The sequence below is a fragment of the Urocitellus parryii genome, chromosome 15, assembly GCF_045843805.1.
Source record: "Urocitellus parryii isolate mUroPar1 chromosome 15, mUroPar1.hap1, whole genome shotgun sequence".
Taxonomy (NCBI): domain Eukaryota; kingdom Metazoa; phylum Chordata; class Mammalia; order Rodentia; family Sciuridae; genus Urocitellus; species Urocitellus parryii.
In genome coordinates, this window is record NC_135545.1 from 8,322,273 (window position 1) to 8,347,204 (window position 24,932).

Consider the following 24,932-nt stretch of genomic DNA (forward strand, 5'->3'; position numbering starts at 1 on the left):
CACAGAGAGCTCATCACCATGACAGATGGCTACTTGTGGTTTGAAGGGATACGTTTCCCTGTGATTGGTTACAGCTATGAAGTTTTGAAAGAAGCATGTGCTCAGTTTATGATAAAGGATGAAGACACTGTATTGGTGACCTACCCCAAATCAGGTAAGGAAACAGGACGGGGACCATCAATGGGAAAGGCAATGGCTGCATTCCTCACTTACTAAGCAGATGGATGGCCTCCCCTCTCCATGCCAGGGACCCCTGCTTTGGGGAAGAAGGGGGCAGTGCCCAAGGCCTCTTGCATCCAGACTAGGACAGAGTGACTAAGTGCTCAGCGGGGTCATCTGAGGTATTATAGGGATATATAGGAGTGAATCATAAGCAGATTTGGGCATTTGTGTGGTGGCACAGGAGAAGGGGGTGGAAGAGGGTGACCCGTGAAGACCTATTGGTGAAATACCAGCTCAACAGGAATGAAAATTTGGAATGGAGGTCATGTGGTGGAGGGGTACTGTAGAGCAGGAGGGTCAGCGTGGACTTGGAAAGAGCCTGGAAAATTCAAGGGACTGAAAGGACAGGTGTCATGCACCTACAGGAGAGGGACATGGAGCAGGATCAATGAAAACTGGGCGAGGATTGGGACCAATGACCTTTGATGGGACACAAGGTTGTAAAGTCAAGGGAAGTTGGGACATATTAGAAGGATCTCAGCCAAGAGCCAAGGGTTGGAAGCATCCAAAAATCCACTGGTAGTTTAACGCATAAACAAAATGTGGGGAGTTGATACAATGGAGTAAGATTCAGCCTTAACCAGGACGACAGGCTGACTCCTCCTACAATATATTCAATACTGGGACCAATGCTAAGTGCAGTCTGATGGGCACAAGAGGACAAATAGTACAGGAATCCATGGGGCAAAGTGTAGTCAAGTTCATAGAAACAGAGAGCCCTATGGTGGGTTCCAGGGCCTGAAAGATGGAATTAGTAGGGAAATGTTGTTAAGGAGCAGAGAGTTTCAGTTTTTCAAGACAAAAAGCTTCTGGACATTGGCTTAGCAAAAGCAGGAACATGCTGAACACTGCTCAGCACCACCCCATGGCATGCTTAAAATGGGCAGAGGGTAAAGTGCATGTTATGTATTTTATCATAAGTTTTGTTCACAAGGCAGGATGAAGTGAGTGACCATCACTTTTCCTTTTTTATCTAGGAACCAACTGGTTGATTGAAATTCTCTGCCTGATTCACTGCCATGGTGATACCAAGTGGATTCGATCTGTGCCCATCTGGGAACGGTCACCCTGGATAGAGACAGATGTGGGTTACAATCTTTTAAATGAGAGAGAAGGCCCGGGTCTCATGTCCTCTCACCTCCCCTTCCATCTCTTCCCCAAGTCTTTATTCACTTCCAAGGCCAAGGTCAGTGCCTAATGTTCAGCCCATGCTTTCCCTTCCATGTGCCTAGGTTAACCCTGCAGATCTGCTGGGGCGAGTGCTCACTGGGTAGATTGGTGAGACTGGGATTCCCAGATATTATTTAGGTTCATGTGGCCACAACCAGACCACACTTGAGTGCAAGGATGTGGACCATTGAGCACATTAGCCTCAGCTGAATTCAGGGGTAATATGACTGGCTGAAGCTAGAATCTTAGAAAACCACATTCCATGTGTAACCAGAATTATAACTGCATCTGCACTGGAGTGTCCCAATTTACAGCTCTTACAGATGTCCGCCAATACTCCCCCAATCACAGCCTCCTGCCAGGTACGAGGAAGCACTCAAGTCAGTGTTTCCCATATGTGGGGAGCAGACCTGCATACACTGATGAATGCTCACATCCAGGGGACTGCTAGGAGTCGTGGCTAGCTAGGTAATGACGCCAGCCCTCTGCACGTCACTGTGCTCTGTGATCAGCAGCCTCTCCAGCCTCCCCATGGCTGATGGGTGATCAGCACAGACAGTGGATATCCAAGATCTAACATGCCAAAGACTATATTTAGGACGATCCTTTCTTAAACTTGACTTCTGAATTCTTTCATGTATTAAGTTTAATTGATGCCAAGATCCTAGAATAATAACCAAGTGTCTTGGAAATGTCAGGAAACGCCTAATAGTGAGTCCCATTTGCATGTCTCCTGTTGGATTCCATTGGCCTCTGCCTGAGTAACTGAGGCCTGTGAAGACATAAGTCCTTCAATAACAACTCCAAGAAAGTTGGTGCAAATACAAAGTTAGTTTCGAATGATTAAGTACCAAGTGGTGTGTGTGTGTGTGTGTGTGTGTGTGTGTGTTCAGTAATCTTAAACAAGAGCCTCCTCATGTGAACAAACATACACAGTTGGTCAACTATCATGCAGAGCAGGTGTACAACATTTCTATAATCCAAAAATTCTCCCCAGTCCCTGTCTACCACCAGTGCCCACCACCTGAGGGCAATACTCCCTAGACTTACAGCCACAGATTACTTTTGCTTATTCCTGAATTTTCTATAATGCATGCATGCTGTCTGGACGTCATACATGTGAGACTTGTCGATGGTCTTGAGTGTGAGAATGCTGTATGTGCTATGAATCTGAATATTGCATAATTTATTAATCCAGTGTGCTATTAGTGATCATCGTGGGAAAGCACACACACCCCTCACCACTTACCATTTAACACTTTCCAGCAGCTTCCCAGGATGAGTAGACAAGTATTCCAGAGAGAAGAGCCAAGGTCTTCCTCCTCTCCTCCTGGCATATGACCATGTAATAGGAACTTTAAGATGTGTATTTGGTGAATGAACGCTGTAACTAATTTAGTAAAGGAACCCACAGGTTTAATAAAGATTAAGGAAGAACTGCCCAGGGAAAGATCAAAATCAAGGTGGGGAAATGACTGACTGAGACTGATTTTTATTTTTCTCATTTTCCCTAAATTTAAGGTGATATATGTCATGAGAAATCCCAAAGATGTTCTTGTGTCAGGTTATTATCATTGGAGTATGACAAAACTATGTAAGCAACCAGAGTCACTGGAACAGTATTTTCAATATTTCATCCAAGGAAATGGTGAGTGTTTTTCCCATATAGGTCTGTGTCGTCTACTCTGCTGGTCTTTTTCCTATTTTGTGGTATACCTATTTTATTAATCTTCTGCACACTTTCCACATATGAGAGAAAGCAGACAACCCTTGACTCTGGGAGTCTGGTTTATTTCCATCAGCATGCTGGTCTCCAGTTCCATCCATTTTCCTGTAAATGACATAATTTAGTTCTTCTTTATGACTGAGTGATATCCATTATGTGTATGAACCACATTCTCTGTATCCATTCATCAGTCAGTGGACACCAAGGCTGTCCCAGAGCTCAGCTGCGGGGAGTTGAACTGCTATCCACCTGGGGGGCATGTGTTGCTATAGTGTGCTGACTTTGTTGTGATGGATCCAAGGAGCTCTATGATTAGGGCACATGCTGGCTCCATTCCTAGTCTTTTGAGGAAACTTCAGAGTGATTTCCATGGTGTTGAACTAATATCCAATCCCAAGAGTGTGTATGTGCTCCTTTTCACTCAATCCCTCCCAGTGTTTATTACTATTTGTGTTCTTGAAGATTTCCATTGCAACTGGAGTGAGACATGATCTTTGTGTAGTTTCTATTTGCTTTTCTCTGGTTGTTAAAAACGTTGAAATTATTTTCATAAAATTGTTGGCCATTTTATTTCTTCTTTTGAGAAATGATTGTGATTGGCCCATTTCTTGATTTGATATTTGGTTTTTGGTGTTAAGATTTTGTTTCTTATCCAAATCAATAAATTGGCTAAGAAACTGAACAGGAACTTTTCAGTGGAAGATATACAAACAATGAACAAATACATAAAAAAGTTCAACATCTCCAGTAACAGAGAAATGCAAATTAAAACTACTCTAAGATTCCATCTCACTCCAGTCAGAATGTCAATTTTCAAAAATACAAGCAACAAGAAGTGTGGTAGGATGTGGTAAGGGGAAATGGCATACTCATACATTGCTGGTGGCACTGCAACTTGGTGCAACCACTCTGGAAAGCAGTATGGAGATTCCTTAGAAGACTTGGAGTGGAACCACATTCGACCCAGCTATTCCACTCCTTGGTCTTTACCCAGAGGAGTTGAAATCAGCAGAATCTAGTGACACAGCCACTCCAGTATGTATACCAGCTCAATTCACAATAGCTAAACTTGGAAGCAACCTAGATGCCCTTCAATAGATGAATGGATAAAGAAGCTGTGGCACTTATACACAATGGACTATTACTCAGCATTAAGAGAGAATAAATCGTAGCATTTGCAGGTAAATGGATGGAGTTTTAGAATATCATGCTATGCAAAGAAAGCCAATCCTAAAAACAAAGGCCAAATGTTCTCCGTGATAAGTGGACCCTGAACCAAAAGGGACAAGGGCAGTGGTCAAGGGAAGAATAGAGGAAATTTGATTGGGGAAAGCAGGGGAGGAGACATGGGGGCAGGAAAGACAGTGGAATGAGATGGACATCATTACCCTAATTCCATGTGGGATGCAGATGTGGTGGGACTCTACATGATGCACAACCAGGGAAATGAAATGTTGGGCTCCGTTTGTGTCCAATGAATCAAAATGCATTCTACTGTATGTATAACTAATTAGAAGAAAGAAATACTTGTAATAATAATAACATTATTTTTGAGTTCTTTTATGCTCTGGATGTTAATCTTCTGTCAGAAAATTAGCTGGAAAAGGTTTTGCTCCCTTCTGTGAGACCTCTCTCTCTGTCTCGCCTCCTCACTGTGTGGAAGCTTTTCAACTTGAGCCTCTCCATTTATCAACTCCTGGTTTTCTTTCCTGAACACTAGGAGTCTTATAGAAGTAACACTTGCACCTACAGGTCGGAGGATAGGCACTACGATTTCCACTAGTGGTTACAGTGTTTATGGTCTAATTCCTGATTTTTGATCCACTTGGAGTTGATTTTTCTGCAGGATTTGGCTTCATTCTTCTACCTGTAGATGTTCAGTTTTCCAAGCAGAATTTATTAAATAGGCTTTGTTTTCTCCAACATTTGCTTTTGGTGTCTTTCTTAAGGGTCATTTGACTCTATCTGTGTGGGTCTGTCTCTGAGTCTTTATTCTAATCTACTGATCTCCGTGAATATTTTGATATTAGCACACGTTTTTTTACTATACCTTTTCTGTATGACTTGAGACTGGGTGTACTTTAAAACATGATAGCTTCAGCATTATTATTATTATTCTATGGCACTGGGGATTAGACCCAGGGCTCTGCAGGTTCTAGTCAAGTGCTCTATGACTGAGCCACATCCCCAGCCCCTTTTCATACTTTATCTAGAAAGAGGGCCTCCCTAAGTTGCTGAGGCTGGCTTTGAACTCTCTCAATCCTCCTGCCTCAGCCTCCCAAGTAGCTGGGATATAGGCAAGCACCATCACATTCCTCTACCTGGGTATTTGTGGATACCTTTGTGAATGGAATTGCATGTTTTAATTCTTCCTCAGCAGATCCATTCTCGTGTTGAAGAACAGTGCTTCTTTTTTTGCATGTTGATTTTGTATGTTGCTATTTTTCTCAATTGATCAGTTCTAGGAGTTTTTGGGGAAAGGTTCTTGGGTGTTCCCAGCAGAGCCTCCTAACACCTGCAAACAGTGACCACACGGCCAACTGGTGAGGTTTGGATTCCCTTCTCTGCCAACATCTCTGGCTGGAGTCTCTAGCGCTCTATTGAAAGGCAGTGGTGAAAGTGGACATCCTCGTATTGTTCCTGATGTTATGAGAGATGATTCCCGTTTTTCCCTGATTAACATGATGTTGGCTTGGGGTTTGTCACATACAGCCCTTATGATGCTCAGCCAAGTTCTTCTGTCAAGGCAAATTCTATTGATGTGGTGAACCTTCATGGATTTGCCTGTGTTGACCAACCTTACATCCCTGGGTTGAAATCAGCATCTCGTGATGTACAGTCTTAAAGTGTGAACACAGCATGTCCTGAGTATAATCTTAATGCTGAATAGGATTTGCTGGAATTTTAATAAGCTGTTCTGTATCTGTGTTCAGCAGGAATATGGGTCTGTTATTTTCTTACTTGATCTGTGTTTCCCAGTTGGGTATCAGTATGTGACTAGTTTCATAGAATGAATTCAGGAAAGATCCCCCTCTCTATTTCATTACCTAGTTTGAGCAGCATTGATCAATAATATGTGAATCAAGCTGTCAGTGTGTGTAGAGTGATATGGATGGCACAGCCCTGTTTTGGCAGTGTTTAACCTGCACCCCTGTGCCTGCCCCACAGTGCTCTATGGATCATGGTTCGAGCACATTCGTGGCTGGATGTCCATGAGACACAGGGAGAACGTCCTGCTGCTGAGTTATGAAGAGCTGCAGAAGGTGAGCCCCCTCTCATAGTTGGCGCCTACAGCACCCCAACATCCTCACTCTCCCCGAAGTCCCTGGTCCTCAGTGTCTCCCTTCCACGTTCCCTATCAAAGCATAGGCTGTGGAGGTCACTGAGAGGAGATGAGCCTTTGACCTCCACTTCCCTGCTTCTGTGAGACCCTCCCAAGCTCCAAGCTCTTTCTTCATAACTTCCAAACTTATAGCGTCTGGCATCATCTAAAGGGCCCTCCCACAAACTCTTGATCCTCCTGCCTCAGCCTCCCGAGTATCTGGGAAACAGGCAGGCACCATCAGACTCCTCGACCAAGTGCCACGGCTTATGCCACCCCTTAGGGCTGCCAGGGTCTCTGCCTGTAGGACCCCCTCTGTTCCCAGAAACCGCATCAGAAGGGGTGGGGCAGAAAGCACTAATCCCAGAGCTAGGTCCACCTTTCTGGCTTCCCCCTTGACTGACAAAGTGACATGAATGAGAGGTGCCACTTTGGGTGACTATTTTGAGGGGTCAGGGGCTGGAGTAACAGGCAGGGCCTGTGGATGTGCTCAGCCCTGGTGGTGGGTGCAGGGTACAGCTGGGAACAGCAATGACTTCCCGTGATCTGAGGCACAGGATGGGACTGTGGAGAAGAGTAACTAAGTATATATTTCAAAATAGCAAATGGAGAAGGTTTTGAATGTTCCCAACTAAATAAATACTGTCATCTGAGTTTGCAGATGTGCCACTTACACCGATTGAATCATCACACAATGAGCAGGTACTTACCTAACGCTATTTTCGGCTGGTGCAGAGAAAACTGCCCATGAAAAGCACAGAGATTCACAGGGCTCTGAGGGAGGCTCACAGGTCCAGACGGAACACAAAGCTTTAAAATATTTAGAAGCATTTTCAGAAGTGGTCAAAAATGAACAAAATGTAAAGGAGTGAGCAGACCTTAGAAGACACTTCTCCTGTGGGTGTGTCTTGGGGACAGAGAAGGTGGCACAGGCTCAGGCATCTGTTTCCCCTGGAGAAGGGACCCTGGTCACCTTCCTGCAGCTACTTCCTGTTCTGCTGTGTCCTCAGCATGAGGTCGGTCCTCAGGGAGGAGCCTTGGTGCCACCTTCAGCCACCTCAGCAGCAAGCTGCACACTCCCTGTGATTCTCTTCTCCAAACAACAACGTGTTCTTTTTTTTTTTTTTTGGCTATTTGTTTTTTTTTTTTGGTTGTTCAAAACATTACATAGTTCTTGATATATCATATTCCACACTTTGATTCAAGTGGGTTATGAACTCCATTTTTACCCCTTATACAGATTGCAGAATCACATCAGTTACACTTCCATTGTTTTACATATTGCCATACTCGTGTCTGTTGTTCTGCTGCCTTTCCTATCCTCTACTATCCCCCCTCCCCTCCCCTCCCCTCCCCTCTTCTCTCTTTACCCTATCTACTGTAATTCATTTCTCCCCCTTGTATTATTTTTCCCTTTCCCCTCACTTCCTCTTGTATGTAATTTTGTATAACCCTGAGGGTCTGCTTCCATTTCCATGCAATTTCCCTTCTCTCTCCCTTTCCTTCCCACCTCTCATCCCTGTTTAATGTTAGTCTTCTTCTCATGCTCTTCTTCCCTACTCTGTTCTTAGTTACTCTCCTTATATCAAAGAAGACATTTGGTATTTGTTTTTTAGGGACTGGCTAGTTTCACTTAGCATAATCTGCTCTAATGCCATCCATTTCCCTCCAAATTCTATGATTTTGTCATTTTTTTTTAATGCAGAGTAATACTCCATTGTGTATAAATGCCACATTTTTTTTTGTCCATTCATCCATTGAAGGGCATCTAGGTTGCTTCCACAGTCTTGCTATTGTGAATTGTGCTGCTATGAACATCGATGTAGCAGTGTCCCTGTAGCATGCTCTTTTTAGGTCTTTAGGGATTAGACCCAGAAGGGGAATAGCTGGGTCAAATGGTGGTTCCATTCCCAGCTTTCCAAGAAATCCCCACACTGCTTTCCAAATTGGCTGCACCAATTTGCAGTCCCACCAGCTATGTACAAGTGTACCCTTTTCCCCACATCCTCGCCAGCACTTGTTATTGTTAGACTTCCTAATGGCTGCCAATCTTACTGGAGTGAGATGGTATCTTAGGGTGGTTTTGATTTGCATTTCTCTGACTGCGAGAGATTCTGAGCATTTTTTCATGTACTTGTTGATTGATTGTATGTCCTTCTCTGAGAAGTGTCTGTTCAGGTCCTTGGCACATTTTTGATTGGGTTATTTGTTATCTTATTGTCTAATTTTTTGAGTTCTTTATATACTCTGGATATTAGGGTTCTATCTGAAGTGTGAGGAGTAAAGATTTGTTCCCAGGATGTAGGCTCCCTATTTACATCTCTTATTGTTTCTTTTGCTGAGAAAAAACTTTTTAGTTTGAGTAAGTCCCATTTGTTGATTCTAGTTGTTAACTCTTGTGCTATGGGTGTCCTATTGAGGAATTTGGAGCCCGACCCCACAGTATGTAGGTCGTAGCCAACTTTTTCTTCTATCAGATACCATGTCTCTGATTTGATATCAAGCTCCTTGATCCATTTTGAGTTAACTTTTGTGCACGGCGAGAGATAGGGATTCAGTTTCATTTTGTTGCATATGGATTTCCAGTTTTCCCAGCACCATTTGTTGAAGATGCTATCCTTCCTCCATTGCATGCTTTTAGCCCCTTTATCAAATATAAGAAAGTTGTAGTTTTGTGGATTAGTCTCTGTGTCCTCTATTCTGTACCATTGGTCCACCCGCCTGTTTTGGTACCAGTACCATGCTGTTTTTGTTACTATTGCTCTGTAGTATAGTTTGAAGTCTGGTATCGCTATACCACCTGATTCACACTTCCTGCTTAGCATTGTTTTTGCTATTCTGGGTCTTTTATTGTTCCATATGAATTTCATGATTGCTTTCTCTATTTCTACAAGAAATGCCATTGGGATTTTGATTGGCATCGTATTAAACCTATAGAGAACTTTTGGTAATATCGCCATTTTGATGATGTTAGTTCTGCCTATCCATGAACAGGGTATATTTTTCCATCTTCTAAGATCTTCTTCAATTTCTCTCTTTACGGTTCTGTAGTTTTCATCGTATAAGTCTTTCACCTCTTTTGTTAGGTTAATTCCCAAGTATTTTATTATTTTTGAGGATATTGTGAATGGAGTGGTTGTCCTCATTTCCATTTCAGAGGATTTGTCGCTGATATACAGGAATGCCTTTGATTTATGCGTGTTGATTTTATATCATGCCACTTTGCTGAATTCATTTATTAGCTCTAATAGTTTCTTTGTAGACCCTTTTGGGTCTGCTAGGTATAGAATCATGTCACCTGCAAATAGTGATAATTTAAGTTCTTCTTCTCCTATTTTTATGCCATTAATTTCCTTCTTCTGTCTAATTGCTCTGGCCAGTGTTTCGAGAACTATGTTGAACAGAAGTGGTGAGAGAGGGCTTCCCTTTCTTGTTCCAGATTTTAGAGGGAATGCCTTCAGTTTTTCTCCATTCAGAATGATGCTAGCCTGAGGCTTAGCATAGAGAGCTTTTACAATGTTGAGGTATGTTCCTGTTATCCCTAGTTTTTCTAGAGTTTTGAACATAAAGGGATGCTGTACTTTGTCGAATGCTTTTTCCGCATATATCGAGATGATGATATGGTTCTTGTTTTTAAGTCTATTGATGTGGTGAATAACATTTATTGATTTCCGTATATTGAACCAGCCTTGCATCCCAGGGATGAATCCTACTTGATTATGGTGCACGACCTTCTGTGGGTGTGTCTTGGGGACAGAGAAGGTGGCACAGGCTCAGGCATCTGTTTCCCATGGAGAAGGGACCCTGGTCCCCTTCCTGCAGCTGCTTCCTGTTCTGCTGTGTCCTCAGCATGAGGTCAGTCCTCAGGGAGGAGCCTTGGTGCCACATTCAGCCACTTCAGCAGCAAGCTGCACACTCCCTGTGATTCTCCTCTCCAAACAACAACATGTTCTTACATCATTGCCACAGTGGGGTCTTCTTGTCCCTCAGTGACTGGGGCTCGTGAAAACATCACTATAATAAAGGACTATGGTGCTGACAGGAGGTCTAGGTCCCCAAGGAAATCCTCTCTTCTCATAATGGCCTGTTTCCTTGCTGAGATCTCCCAGGAAAACCCATCGATAATCATGGGGTCAAGTTAAGGAGATATTGTAAACCCCAGTGTGTTAATAAGTGCCAGTCAAGGGAGCAGGATCACTTGGGGGTGAGGATTAGCTTTTGGGGACTTTGTTTGCCTGCCTTATCTTGAAATCTCAGGAGTCTCCTTGGAAACCCCAGCCCCTGCCTTTGGGGTGTCCTGACTCAGCCTCCTGGAAAGCCCCTGTGAGCTTCATGTCACCACATACCTCACGCCCTCTGCTGGCCCTGTGTCTGTCTCCCTCCTCTGCGTCCCCAGCAGGCTTCTCCCATCCTGATGTCATTCCCCTCCTCTTCCTCCCCACAGCCCTCCTAACACCTCCCCCATCCTCCAGGTCCTGCTCTCCTGCCCGCTCATAGCTTCCCTCTTCATGTTCACACGTAGGACCCAAGAAGCACCATAGAGAGGATCTGTCAGTTCCTGGGAAAGAAGTTGAGTCCAGAAGAACTGGACTCAGTCCTCAAGAACAGCTCCTTCCAAGTCATGAAACAAAACAAGATGTCCAACTTTGAAATGGTGCCTGAAGCTTTATTTACTAAGCCTTTCCTAATTACAAGAAAAGGTAAATGCCCTGGTTTCAGAATGGTTTAGACCACGTGGGCATCTTGTGTTTATCCCTGGCACTAAGAATGCAGGTGTTGGGACATTTCAACTTGAGTCCTTCATGGCCCAGAGCCTCTCCTTTCCTTCAGGAAAGCTGTGTTCATGGGACTGGGGTGGGCTGCAGGTACCTGGAGAAGGCTGACTCAGTCTTGGGGAGGAGGGGGTTCTGGAGATGGTGGTGTCTGGGCCACTCCACTGGTGACTTACCACAGATCACTGCCCTAAAGAGAGAGATACACAAAGAAAGACACAATTGGAGAGAGTAGAGAGGAGGGCATTAGCTATGAGACATTGTAAGGCCTCCTTCCTGTGAGGAAAGATGAATCATGTCCCCACCCTGGGGTTCAGGCCTATTGAAAATGTCTGTTCCAAGTAGTGGCAGGACCTGTTTTGCAAAATTCCTCCATTTCTCATGGATCTGAAATGGTGTCCCATGGAATCCATATAGTAAATGCTTCAAGGGATATTCAGGAGGTCAGGATTCCTGCCACCCAGTGAGCCTGGAGCACAGAGCCATAAAACAGAGATGGGGATGGGACTCAGGAAAGAGCCCAGCCTGGCAGAGGAAATCAGTAAAGATTGTTCTACTAATGAAGATAACTATGTGTCATGTGTGGTATTAGGACAGCCATGACATATGACATAGGCTGCTACTTTATTCGCATCTGAGTGTATGGTTTCCATGCGTATTTTACATTGGGTTAGCTATTGTTATGTTTTTATTAATTAATTAGATCGGTCTGCTATTTGAAAATTAATTTATAGGATGCATAATAGTCTAATCACATAAGTAAAGGGTAAGAATCATGTCCATATCTTTAGCACCCATTCCACCCCCACCACTGTGTCAGTGGGTAACCCCTCCAGGGAGTTTTTAAAACCCTTGTCTAAAGCTAGTCTATTCCTCATTTTTTATCAATCCTTTCAAAAACTATTTATTGAGCATATGTGGTGAATTCATTTAAGCAGTGAATTCTTAGGCAATTTGTGAAAATGATTTCATACCTTAATATGTTAGAAATGCGTACCTTATGCACATTCAAAAAGTAAGTACAAAGAAGATCTCATGTTTGATCATTGCTTTCAACGAGGATAGAGCTGTAGGGTTCTGAGCTGAGAGCCCCACTAAGTCACTGCACTGGAGTAAACATATGAGTGAGGCCAATGGACAGAGGTGGAGGTGTCTGCTAGGACAGCACTCTGGGGTAAGGAGCAGGAAAGGTAAACACCCTGAGGAGGGGGCAGCCTGGCATGTCTGAAGCTGAATCAGAAGACTGTGTCATGGAGCCGAGAGCAAATGGGCAGTCCCAGGGATGGAGTCCCAACCAACAAGGACCCTACAGCTAGAGCCTCAAAGCACCAGGGAACTTGGCTGAAGGAGAGTGGACGTCCTGGGAAACTCTTAGCCACAAGGCACTGGAGCCACTGGATCCGGCAAGGGGTCAACATGGGTTCCTTGTGCAGAAGAACTGATCACAGGGATTGGCCAAAGCAGAGACTAGGTGTGACCTGCTCTCATCACCCAGGTCAGAAATTTTGTTAGCTTGGGTCAAAGTGCTCAAAAAACAAGTGGTCAGACTTAGTTCCAGTCCAGATGTTCTGATTTATTGACAGGATCTCTGCCTGTGGATTCTGTGCAGGATGGTTTGGGAGAGCAGGGCAGTCAGGACACACTTTCCAGACAGGGAGAAGGGGAAATGCGCATGGTGGCCAGGCAGGAGAAGGCCGCACCAATGACCCAGGGGTCACTCTGCTGTCTACACAGAGCAAGGAGGAGGGCTCCATCTTAAGACCTATCCCTAGATCTGATATGCATCTACTTCATGTTTTCCAGGCATCTCTGGGGACTGGAAGAATCACCTCACAGTGGCCCAAGCTGAAGCCTTTGACAAAGTTTACCAGGAGAAGATGGCGGGTTTCCCCAAAGAGCTGTTCCCATGGGAGTAACCTCTGACAGATCCAGGATCTTCCATGGACACTGTGATGGTTTTCCTGTCCTGGACAAGTACAAGACTGAGAGATTCTCCACATAAAAACCACTTCTACAGCAAAAGGGGGTGGGAGGATAGGATAACATAGAGAACCAATGAAATATAAGATAATCAAGGAGTAAGAGGAATTCTAGTTGGTTAGAGGAGGAGAATGGAGGAGGAGGGGCATGCAGGGAAGGGGGATCAAGAAGGGAATTAAACTTTCACACATGGGTGGGGTTTTCTGCATGAATCCAACTCCTATGTGTACCTACAATGCTCTGAAAGCATTTAAAACCTGTTTCTTCATTCTGAGCCTGTATTTTGCTTCTCTCATCACTTGCTTATAAAAATGACTGGAATTTCCCTATTCACTTTGTCACATCCCAGCATTTAAAAAGTCATGTATGATTTTAAACAGACAGAAGTCTACCAATGTAAGATGAATATCACCCACAATTGTGTCTCCTTTTTAAAACAAGAAATAAAATGTAGCCACACTTAGGTTCCTTTCCTTTACGTGCATCTCCAGACTGTGTTGTGATGAGGATCTGGAGGAGTGTAATTTCCAGAGTAGTTTTATTTTCCTTCCTGGTGGTGTTTACATCATAAATAACAATTGCTCTGTCTGGGACTTTTAAAACTTACATCAATGGTAAAAGGAAGGATATATTCTGAGCTCTCTTTTCTACTCACATTTACCCCATGGTTTTACCTGAGCTGAGGTGTAATGAGTGGCTAGGAATTGACTGAGACTTGGGACACAGTGTCCTCTTCTCCTATAAGTGACTCTGGGTTTCCCCCTCACCAATTTCCCCATATTTAAAGCACTATTTGGCAAGCGTGACACAAACAAAGGTACAAGTTTTCTAGGATACATGTAGAACTGAAGTGGACTGTTCACTCATTGGCCCCTGGTAGGTGTTATGAAAATTTTCTCCATAAGCTTGTAATGAAGGTAAAGTCCAAATAAACTCTACCTCTGACTGCTTTTAGTTCACTGTACAATTCACTAAATGTGGAGGTCATGCAGCAGAGCTATTTAGTATTAATCTCCTGCACTTACTCCTGAGTCTATACTCAAAGGACTTGAAATGTACATAAGATAGTGACAAGCCACATCAATGTTCAAGCTCACCATGACAGAGTTCCTGGATTTTCTATTAAACCAAACATAATGTAAACACAATAAGTGTATATTATTTATGTTTTTTCATGAGCAATTTGTAAATCTCACTGTCCACCACTGAACAAAAAGGCAATGGTAAGGTTGATCCCACATCCCACCAACAAGGCTGTTCACACTGTTATCAGTGCAGCAGAGCTGGGCAACTGGACATCTCTGGCATCATTTCCAGCAAGTCCTAACCTTGACTATCAAGTCTTCAGACCCAGAAGTTCTAATGGGAAGAACTAACTGGTGAAAACACACGGTCATGAAGTTTAGCCACAGAAAAGACGTTGGACATCATTCTCCCCTACTCTCTGGCAGGCGTGAACATCAGACATTACTTATGAGGATCACAGAGCAGGTCAGGGGCACTAGGCTCAGGGGCAGCAACAGTCATTCTTCTTCACAGCTCCCCAGCTGCCCTGTTTGGGCCTGAATGTTCTGTCCACATAGAGTCCCAAGTTCCTCACACCAAATCTCTCAGGAAGGCCTGGCCTGTGAACTCAGCCAATGGCCACTGGTCATGTGCCCATTTTCAGGGAGTGTCTTGTCTGACTGGAGGTGGATTGTTAAAGCCAAGTCCCCCACATCCTAGAGTATGCAGTGCTGATGAGGAGAAAGATAATAACCCCACATCCACAGAAATGTAGGTCGGATCAAATGTAGAGTGTGGAGTCAGGCAGAGACCCCCAGTGTGGATTAATACATTTCTGTGAGGGGAGAGACGGAGTCGTCAGAGTCGCCATTTTAGATAGTGATATGAAGGGCCATTCAGAGCTGGTGACAGGGCTTTCCTAAGACATGAGGAATGGAGAGAGGGAGAGAGGGATCTGCCATCTTTCAGGAAGAGTTGTGGAAGACAGAGCCAAAATGTAAGTGACCTGAAATGGAGACAATTTCAGGCTGTTTGAGGAATGGCAGGACTGCCACCTGGGTTGCATGAGGGTGGCTTCTCCTCAGCTTTGGGGGAAATTTGAGAGGAAAGTCCACTCAAAAATTAAATACACGTAGTTTCAGGAATTCCTGTGTGTTATATGTTAAGTTGTTCGACCCTCAAAGTCAATAATTACTCAAGCAGATGATGGGGTTCAGGCCTGGGCCCTAGCTACTATATGACTGAGGCAGGTGGATTGTATTTTAGAGGTCACTCTGGGAAGTTTGTAAGACATTATCTCAAAATATGGAATACTCTGTGCTTTGGATGTAACGCAGGGATAGAGCACCGTGCCTACCTCACATGATGCCCTGAGGTAGTCCCCATGAACATCATAACAAAAATCAACACACACCCATCAATGTTGAATACCTACTGTCATTCTATGCTGTTCATCTATGAAACACAGGTATCAGTAAGATTCTGTTTCCTTTTTACATTACTATGTTATTGGTGCATGAAGTACAAAGGAATAGCTGGGTTTGTGGTGGCACACAGCATGCACACAGCATAATCAGGTCTGTTTTACTGCTGGACACCCCCTCCCCCTTCCCCTTCCCTACTTCATCCCTCCTCTGGTTCCATTTTAGACTCCACTGTCTCATCTATTTCCTTTTTCCTTTCCAGCTTTTGCATAGGAGATAAAATATATAACCCTTGACCTTCTGAGTCTTTCTTATCTCACATCACGATGTTCTCCATTTGAATTCATTTGCCTGGAAAATGACATAATTTTGTAATTCTTTATGGCTGAATAAAGCTTCCTGGTGTATATATACCACATTTTGTGTCCTCTCATCATTTGACAGGTTGTTTCCCTTAACTTGGTTATTGTGTCACTGGCATAACCAGGGGGTGCATGTACTGGTGTTTACTATGCTGACTGGAATTCTTTTGAGTAAATACCAAGCTGTGACAGAGCTGGGGCACATGATGGCTTTATTCTTAATGCTGAAGAATCTCCATTCCTAGCTCCATAGTCCTTGTGCTGAGTTATAATTCCATCAACAGTGCAAAGGTGCTCCTTTCTCCCGTGCCCTCACCAAATTTATTATTACACTTCACTCTTGACTTTCTAATTAGAGTGAGATAAAATCTATTTGCAGTTTTGATTTACATTTTCCTGATTGCTAAGGATATTGAACATTTTTTGACACATTTGTTTAGCATCTGTATTTCTTCTTTTGGAAGATGTCTGTTTAGTTCATTTGCCCACTTATTGTCTGGTGTATTTGGGTTTTTGTAGATAACTTTCTTTAAGCTATTTCTATGTTCTGTCAGAAGGGTAGCTGTTGAAGCTTCTCTCCCATAATTTAGCATCTTTCTTCAGATACTTGCTTCTGTTGCTGTGCAGAACCCTTTAAATTTAATGTCTTTCCATTTGCTAATTTCTTGTTTTATTTCCTAAATTTTAGGAGTCTTATGGAGGAAGCCTGTGACTCAATGTTGGAGACTTGACCCTCTGATTTTCATAGCAGTTATAACATTTCTGGTCTTACTGTAGGTCTTTGGCCCACTCTGTGTGAATTTTCTATTAAGATGAAGTACAGGCATCTACTTCATCATGTTCCTGTGGAAACTCCTGGGTGACATGTTTGGAGAGTCCCAACAAAGGGACTAGACAGGAAGAACAGATTGTAGCCATACAGTCAGAGCCTCCTTGCCACCAGGGAGAACTGCAGACCTTACACAGCAGGCACTTGAGGGCACTAGGATAACTGTGGTGAGCACAGCACTGTCTCAGGGATCACCCAGTGTTCTCCATTTATAGAACAGGAACTTGGTTATCACCAGGAACAGGGTACTGCAATGCATAGATCACAGTAGGTCAGTGGGTGCTGGACTCTACTGTCCCTCAGTCATAGCACTGGTCTAGGACAGTGCATGGACTGAAGTTCAGAACTGAGAATGGGCTTGGGTGACACTGTGCGATCCAGCAGAGAGCATGACTGGGTCACACCTGGTGACACATTTTGGACAGTGCTTCAGCGAAAATATATGTTAGTGTCACTACAATCCTGACACAGGGACTCACTTTAATAGAGTAACCAATTTACCAAAAGAACTGAAAAGACACTTCTGAGAAGAGCAAATATAAATGGACAACACATATATAAAAAAATGTTCAGCATCCCTAGCAATCTCAGAAATGGAAACCAAAATGACATTGAGATTTCATCTCACTCTGCTCAGAAAGACAATCATCAAGAACACAAAAAATAAATGTTGGGGAGAATTGGGGAAAGGGCACACTCACACTTTGTGGGTGGAACTGCAACTTAGTACAACCACTCAGGATAGAACTATGGAGATTCCCCCGAAGACTAGGAATGGAACCCCCATGTGACCCAGCAATCCCACTCCTTGGCATTTATCCATCTCTAAAGTAAGAATACTGTAGTGATGCAGCCACATCAACGTACACACCAGCAGAACTCACAAGAACCCAGTTTTGGAACTAGCTCAGGTACCCATCAACAGGTAAACAGGTTAAGGAAATGTGGTGTATACACACAGAGGAGTATTACTAAGTCATAACAAAAGATGAAATTATGGCATTTCCAGGAAATAGGTGGAACTGGAGAATGTCATGCTGAGTGAAATCAGACAACTGAGAAAGTGAAGGGTGAAAAGTTTTGGCTCATATGGAGAACCAAGATCAAAGTAGAGTTGAGAAGTATATGTGTGGCAGGTGCTCTGGTATCATAAAGATAGAGGGAATATCAGTGGAGAAGAAGAAAAAGATGAGGGGGCAGGAGGGACCGGAGATGAGAAAATGGAGAGTAGAGTGGACAAAATCATGCAGTGTGCATTATAAATACAGCACAGTGGGCTCCAGCTCAATGCATCTCTATAAAGCATAAGTGCATAAATACTAGTGGATAGAGGAGGGAAAAGTGGGGGAGGAACATCACAGCCACTGGGGATGGAAGTGGATCAAATTATATTCCATGCGTGTGAGGATCTAATGTGACTCCATTTTTGAAAAACCAGCCTCTACCTCCAAAAGCCTGTCCAAGGAAGGCGACGTGACCCTTATCCTTGGAGAAAGCAAAAGAGCCTCTCTAGGCACATAACCACCCTGCTGAGTTGTTGGTCTCTAAATAATAGGAGAGGTCTGAGGCGCCAGGTGTCCCTGACTCATTTAGGGTAGATGAGGACCCATAGCAACCCCCTAGCAACCACCAATCAGCATGAGACAGGGAACATACCTGGGATGCCAGGTGACCCCCAATGGTTTGTGGGGGTTGATAACATTTTGGGAAACCATGTAGTTTAGCACATCCACCTCTTGTGGCTTAAACCAATCAGTTCAAAGGAATCCCCCTGTTGTACTAACCAATCAACCCTACCCAACTTGTTCCCGCCAGTGAATGTGCTAATCAATGTTAAGAGTTGTTGTTTGAGTTTCCCATGGTATGGAATGATTTGCTGTGTGATGTTGTGATGCATAGAATAGCCCCCAAATGCTGTAAAATCTCACTGAACAAAGGACGGGGGCTCACTCCATGGGACTGTTGTGTCAGGAACTGTGTGATTCCAGGCTCGAGCTTGCAATAAAGACTCTTGTGGGATTGCATTGTATTCAGTTCCTGGAGTTCTATTGGGGTCCCATGAATCTGGCATTTCACGTGCATGATTGTGTCAAAATGAAGCCACCTGAGAGCTTTCCGCATGCCCAACTCTCTGGGGGTACTGGAGGCCAGGACAGTCTGGATGCCTTGGTGCAGGTCCGGACCCTGCCCCTCCCCCTGAGGCAGCGGTGGCGGTGGCTGGTGGTGGTGGTGGCGGCCGGCGGCCTGGGAGCTTGCAGAGTCCTAGTGCCTGGCTCCCACTCCACAGGATCAGTTTATTTTTGGAAATCAAGTGCAGTATTAAAAAGAAAACAAACCACACTACATTATTGGAAACCATTTCTACTGATCTTATTACATTTTTAAATTTATGATTTGATTTGAATATTATCATGGGAGGAGCTGTGAGTGCTGGGGAAGATAATGATGACTTAATTGATAACCTTAAAGAAGCTCAGTATAGCCTTCAGAGCAATTGATCGTGGAGATTACTATTTGGAAGGCTACAGAGACGATGCTTACAAAGACTTAGCCTGGAAGCATGGAAACATACACTTGTCAGCACCTTGCATTTATTCTGAAGTTATGGAAGCATTGAAACTTCAACCAGGATTATCTTTTCTTAATCTGGGAAGTGGAACCGGATATTTAAGTACAATGGTGGCCTTAATTTTAGGTCCTCTTGGAATAAATCATGGGATTGAGCTTCATTCAGATGTGGTGGAATATGCCAAGGAAAAACTGGAGAGCTTCATCAAAAATAGTGATAGCTTTGATAAATTTGAGTTCTGTGAACCTGCATTTGTGGTTGGTAATTGCCTCCAGATAGCATCTGACAGTCATTAGGATGATCGAATTTATTGTGGAGCTGGAGTTCAGAAAGACCATGAAAATTACATGAAAATATCACTAAAAGTTGGAGGCATACTAGTTATGCCTATAGAGGATCAGTTAACACAGATTATGCGAACTGGACAAAATACTTGGGAAAGTAAAAATATTCTTGCTGTTTCATTTGCTGCACTTGTACAACCCAGTAAGAATGATAATGGCGAACCAGACTCTGTGGGACTCCCTCCCTGTGCTGTCAGGAATCTAGAGGACTTGGCTCGTCTTTACATTCTGCGCACACTTAGAAATTTCATAAATGATGAGATACAGGCCAAGGGGATTCCTCAAAGGGCTCCACCTAAGAGGAAAAGAAAGCGAGTTAAACAGAGAATCAACACTTGTGTGTTTGTGGGTAATCATGAAATTCATATTGAACAATAAAAGACCCAGAATAGCAAAAACAATGCTAAGCAGGAAGTGTGAATCAGGTGGTATAGCGATACCAGACTTCAAATTGTACTACAGAGCAATAGTAACAAAAACAGCATGGTACTGGTACCAAAACAGGCGGGTGGACCAATGGTACAGAATAGAGGACACAGAGACTAATCCACAAAACTACAACTTTCTTATATTTGATAAAGGGGCTAAAAGCATGCAATGGAGGAAGGATAGCATCTTCAACAAATGATGCTGGGAAATCTGGAAATCCATATGCAACAAAATGAAACTGAATCCCTTTCTCTCACTATGCACAAAAGTTAACTCAAAATGGATCAAGGAGCTTGATATCAAATCAGAGACTCCGCATCTGATAGAAGAAAAGGTTGGCTCCGATCTACATATTGTGGGGTCGGGCTCCAAATTCCTTAATAGGATACCCATAGCACAAGAGTTAAAAACATGAATCAACAAATGGGACCTACTCAAACTAAAAAGTTTTTTTACAACAAGAGAAACAATAAGAGAGGTAAATAGGGAGCCTACATCCTGGGAACAAATTATTACTCCTCACACTTCAGATAGAGCCCTAATATCCAGAGTATACAAAGAACTCAAAAAATTAAACAATAAGAAAACAAATAACCCAATCAACAAATGGGCCAAGGACCTGAACAGACACTTCTCAGAGGAGGATATACAATCAATCAACAAGTACATGAAAAAATGCTCACCATCTCTAGCAGTCAGGGAAATGCAAATCAAAACCACCCTAAGATACCATCTCACTCCAGTAAGATTGGCAGCCATTATGAAGTCAAACAACAACAAGTGCTGGCGAGGACGTGGGGAAAAGGGTACACTTGTACATTGCTGGTGGGACTGCAAATTGGTGCAGTCAATTTGGAAAGCAGTATGGAGATTCCTGGGAAAGCTGGGAATGGAACCACCATTTGACCCAGCTATTGCCCTTCTTGGACTATTCCCTGAAGAACTTAGGGATACTGCTACATCGATGTTCATAGCAGCACAATTCACAGTACCTAGACTGTGGAACCAACCCAGATGCCCTTCAATAGATGAATGGATTAAAAAAGTGGCATTTATACACAATGGAGTATTACTCAGCACTAAAAAATGACAAAATCATGGCATTTGCAGGGAAGTGGATGGCATTAATTCAGATTATGCTAAGTGAAGCTAGCCAATCCTTAAAAAAAATGCAAAATGTCTTCTTTGATATTAGGAGAGCAACTAAGAACAGAGCAGAGAGGAAGAGCATGAGAAAAAGATTAACTTTAAACAGGGATGAGAGGTGGGAGGGAAAGGGAGAGAGAAGGGAAATTGCATGGAAATGGAAGGAGACCCTCATTGTTACATATAAGAGGATGTGAGGGAAAGGAAAAAAACAAAACAAAACAAGGGAGAGAAATGGATTACAGTAGATGGGGTAGAGAGAGAAGATGGGAGGGGAGGGGAGGGGAGGGCGGATAGTAGAGGATAGGAAATGTAGCCGGATACAACAGTCACTAGTATGGCAATATGTAAAAACGTGGATGTGTAACCGATGTGATACTGCAAATTGTATACGGGGTAAAAATGGGAGTTCATAACCCACTTGAATCTAATGCATGAAATATAATATGTCAAGAGCTTTGTAATGTTTTGAACAACTAATTAAAAAAAGACAAAAGAGCTACCTTTTATAAAAGGGGAAACTGTTTCCTGAGTTTTGTTTCATTACAGGATTGCCAAGAAATTCTAGAGAGTTATGGCAATCACGTGACCCTGTGAGCGCTCAGTAGTTATGGAGTGGTGACATGTGTCTAAAGCACTGTGCACACTTAATACGTGTCGCCAGTTGCATCATCCCACCAATCCCATGAGTTCAATGAGGAAGTGTGGACACCACCCAGGTGACAGAGTAAAATGGTGAGCTTTCTGATGGTTAGTGGAGCATTGTGGTGACACACAATATGTGGCTTCATTTTTTTTTGATGCTTAATTATATGTGATTTTTTATTTAAAATGACTTTCCATGTCTTCCAATGATTCAACAGGCTTTGTTTCAATTTTATTATCTCAAACAGCTAGAAATCAATACGCGCTTTGTATTTTATTGTAATCACTATGTATGGTATTTTAATTTTTTGTATTAATATCAGAACCACGTGTATCAACCAGTAAGCCGTACAGATTTAAATTAGCTTCTCAGTAGTTATGGTATCATTGCCAGATTCTTGGGATTTCGCTAATGCTGAATACTATTTCAAGCCCTTTCTCCAACTAGCTATATAACTAGCAAAACATGCCACCACTCTAGGCCTACTTTCTTATTTGCAAAATCAAATGCCTCAATTTGATGATATCTAATGTTGTATCTATCTATAAAATTCCGTGATATTCCCCATTACATTCATTTACTTCTATTTCATCTTCGTTTGCTACTTCTCTACTGATAAAAGCATAATTTTCTATAATCAAGTAAATATGAGTTCATTAAAAACACAAACCCAAAATATTCTTATTCCAATATATTTGCATAATAGATAAGAAGGCTCTCACTTGAATTTTCATATTTTATTTCTACCTCTTTATTTAAAGTCAAAGATAAAAGTCATACCTGTAAAATAAATGCATTTAAGAACACAAAAGATACAGTTCAATGGCAAAAAAAATTAAGCAGTGATCATGAAAATCTACTATATATTTTGCTAAGGTCAACAGAATGGAAGACAATATGAAAATGTCCATCTTCAAATATATCCTTAACAAAAATTTTACTAAATGGGTAAGAGCATCAACAAAAAAAAATGTGTATTTTTACGCATCTGGCACCAGCTCAAATAACAAGAATTTTTTTTAAAAATGGGAGCGGGGAATCAGACAAGATGAAAACTCCTCCTAGGTTTTCTAGATAAAAATATGTGGGTACCAGGAATTCATGATTAAACTTCTGAAACAACTCAAGAATTAAATGAATATTTGTAACAGATAACAAAAGCATAAAACTGATTTTTTTCTTAGAAATGAGATGGGGAATTTCTTAATAAAAGTTTAATAATTATCTAAGAAAAAATTTAGAGTCCCCCATTCCATTTCCCAGCCATGAGTATAAAACAAATACCTTCCAAGAAATTTTCTTTCACATTACTAAAATGATTGGGGGCAATTTCGTGTCTAGATCATTTCAAACAATTGCTTGTTATTGTCTTTGTGGTTCTGAGCACAGAACCCAGGGCTTCACACATGCTAGTCAAGGGGTCCACCACTGAGTTAGGTGCCCACTCCAAACAAGTGTTTTAGATATGTGGAATTACTAGAGCTGAGATTTTTGAAACAATATTTGAATCTTAGTAAAGAGATAACAGTCTTTCACTATACAATGATTTGAGTTTCCATAAGAAAATCTGAGCAACTGTTTTAATATGATGCTGGTGGTAATAAATGGTAATTTCAAATTTTTCCCATTAAAAAATGCATGATCCATGTTAACACTACGTAGTAAATATATTACATTGTACATTTTAACAAGGAATGAGTGTTTCCTAGCCTTAAGAGGAAAAAAAATCCTAATAACGGCATTACCTGTTTTGTCACTAATACACTATGTAGCTTAAGTATGCAACATTAAGCAAAAATGAATATATAATTTTACCAAAGAAACAGAAAAATATGGGAAGAAGTTGAATGCACATGGTGTAGGTCCCAAAGATTACACTATGATTCTGAACCAGATTTTTAATACAAATGTGTCTACATACAAGTTCTGTGAATATTTCTTACACTAGAAAGATCCAAAGCAAATGTAGGCAAGTTTATCCCTATCTTGTAAAGTTAAATATACAGATAGGCTAGAAGTCCCATTGGCTAAAGTGCATCAGCTGACCATATCTGCTCTGGCCCTGCTATTTGGAGCTGAGAAAGTGGTGATCACTCGTGCTTATTTATTCACTCTTTCCTCTATGCTATTATAGTCAGAGAGGAAGATAGATTTTTTTTAAAAAACCAAATACTTTGTACAGTGAACTAGAGAAAAACAATCCTAAATATACTACCTTTGAAAATTCTGAGTTAAGATAACCTCATTATTTTTAAATACTGAAAATGTAAAGGGTCCATACAAATTGAGTTGTATTAAGTATATACTTTCTACTTTAATATTCACTTGCTGTGCTCTTAAAATCTGTATAAGAGAAGCAGGTATTTTCCCCATGTCTTTTGGCAATAAATTCAAAAGTAAAAGCTGCAGGGCTGTAAAATTTCATGAAATGTGTGGGTTTTTTAAAGATAAATTGCTCAATATCTTGTATTATTATTGCACTCATATATTGCCCGGAACATATCTACAGCAACTCAGCAACAGTGATTGCAACAAAAGTAAGGTAAATAGGTCTACAAAGCATTTGTTTTCCTTATTAGATAAGAAAGTTTTCATAGAGGAAATGCAAACAACTGCAATTCAAATCAGATTATATATGCTTAACAATTACTTATATAAAATTAAATCTAACCCTCACCTCTACAAATCTGTAGGGAATCAGAAAAGGACTTATATTACACAAAGTCTTGACTATTGCTGCATTCCTCTTTGAAATCACTGAGTTAAAACAGCATTTTCCCAAGATTTAAAGAAAAATAGATTTTATAAAAGAGTTTCTTTTTCATCACTGAATACATCATCTTTGTTACTAAGAGAAACAAGTTATATGTTTTTCCCACTATGATTCACTCTGATGAAACAAATAATTCTCTTTCTTTTAACTCCTAATAAACACTACCTTTTCAAGACTAAAGGAATCATCAGTAGGCATTCTTTTTGATATAAG

The 24,932-nt window shown here is 42.0% G+C and overlaps 1 protein-coding gene and 1 pseudogene across 1 annotated transcript; both read left to right on the top strand.

Annotated features, from left to right (window-relative positions):
- LOC144250438 (sulfotransferase 2A1-like) lies at nt 1-13,313 on the top strand. Its single transcript, XM_077793278.1, has 6 exons — nt 1-154; nt 1,200-1,408; nt 2,914-3,040; nt 6,287-6,381; nt 10,963-11,140; nt 13,016-13,313. Exons 1-6 carry the CDS (start codon nt 19-21, stop codon nt 13,126-13,128), a joined length of 858 nt encoding a protein of 285 aa, XP_077649404.1. The 5' UTR covers nt 1-18; the 3' UTR covers nt 13,129-13,313.
- A 5,790-nt stretch (nt 13,314-19,103) lies between these two features.
- Nucleotides 19,104-20,103, top strand: LOC144250276 (protein-L-isoaspartate O-methyltransferase domain-containing protein 1 pseudogene; annotated as a pseudogene).
- The last annotated feature ends 4,829 nt before the right edge of the window (nt 20,104-24,932 follow it).

What these genes read in the sequence shown, in the direction of transcription:
- LOC144250438 (XM_077793278.1), top strand. Translation starts at nt 19, where the DNA reads ATGACAGATGGCTACTTGTGGTTTGAAGGGATACGTTTCCCTGTGATT. An exon ending in ATATTTCATCCAAGGAAATG is followed by an intron (nt 3,041 to 6,286) that starts GTGAGTGTTTTT and finishes CCTGCCCCACAG; the next exon opens with TGCTCTATGGATCATGGTTC. An exon ending in TTTCCTAATTACAAGAAAAG is followed by an intron (nt 11,141 to 13,015) that starts GTAAATGCCCTG and finishes CATGTTTTCCAG; the next exon opens with GCATCTCTGGGGACTGGAAG.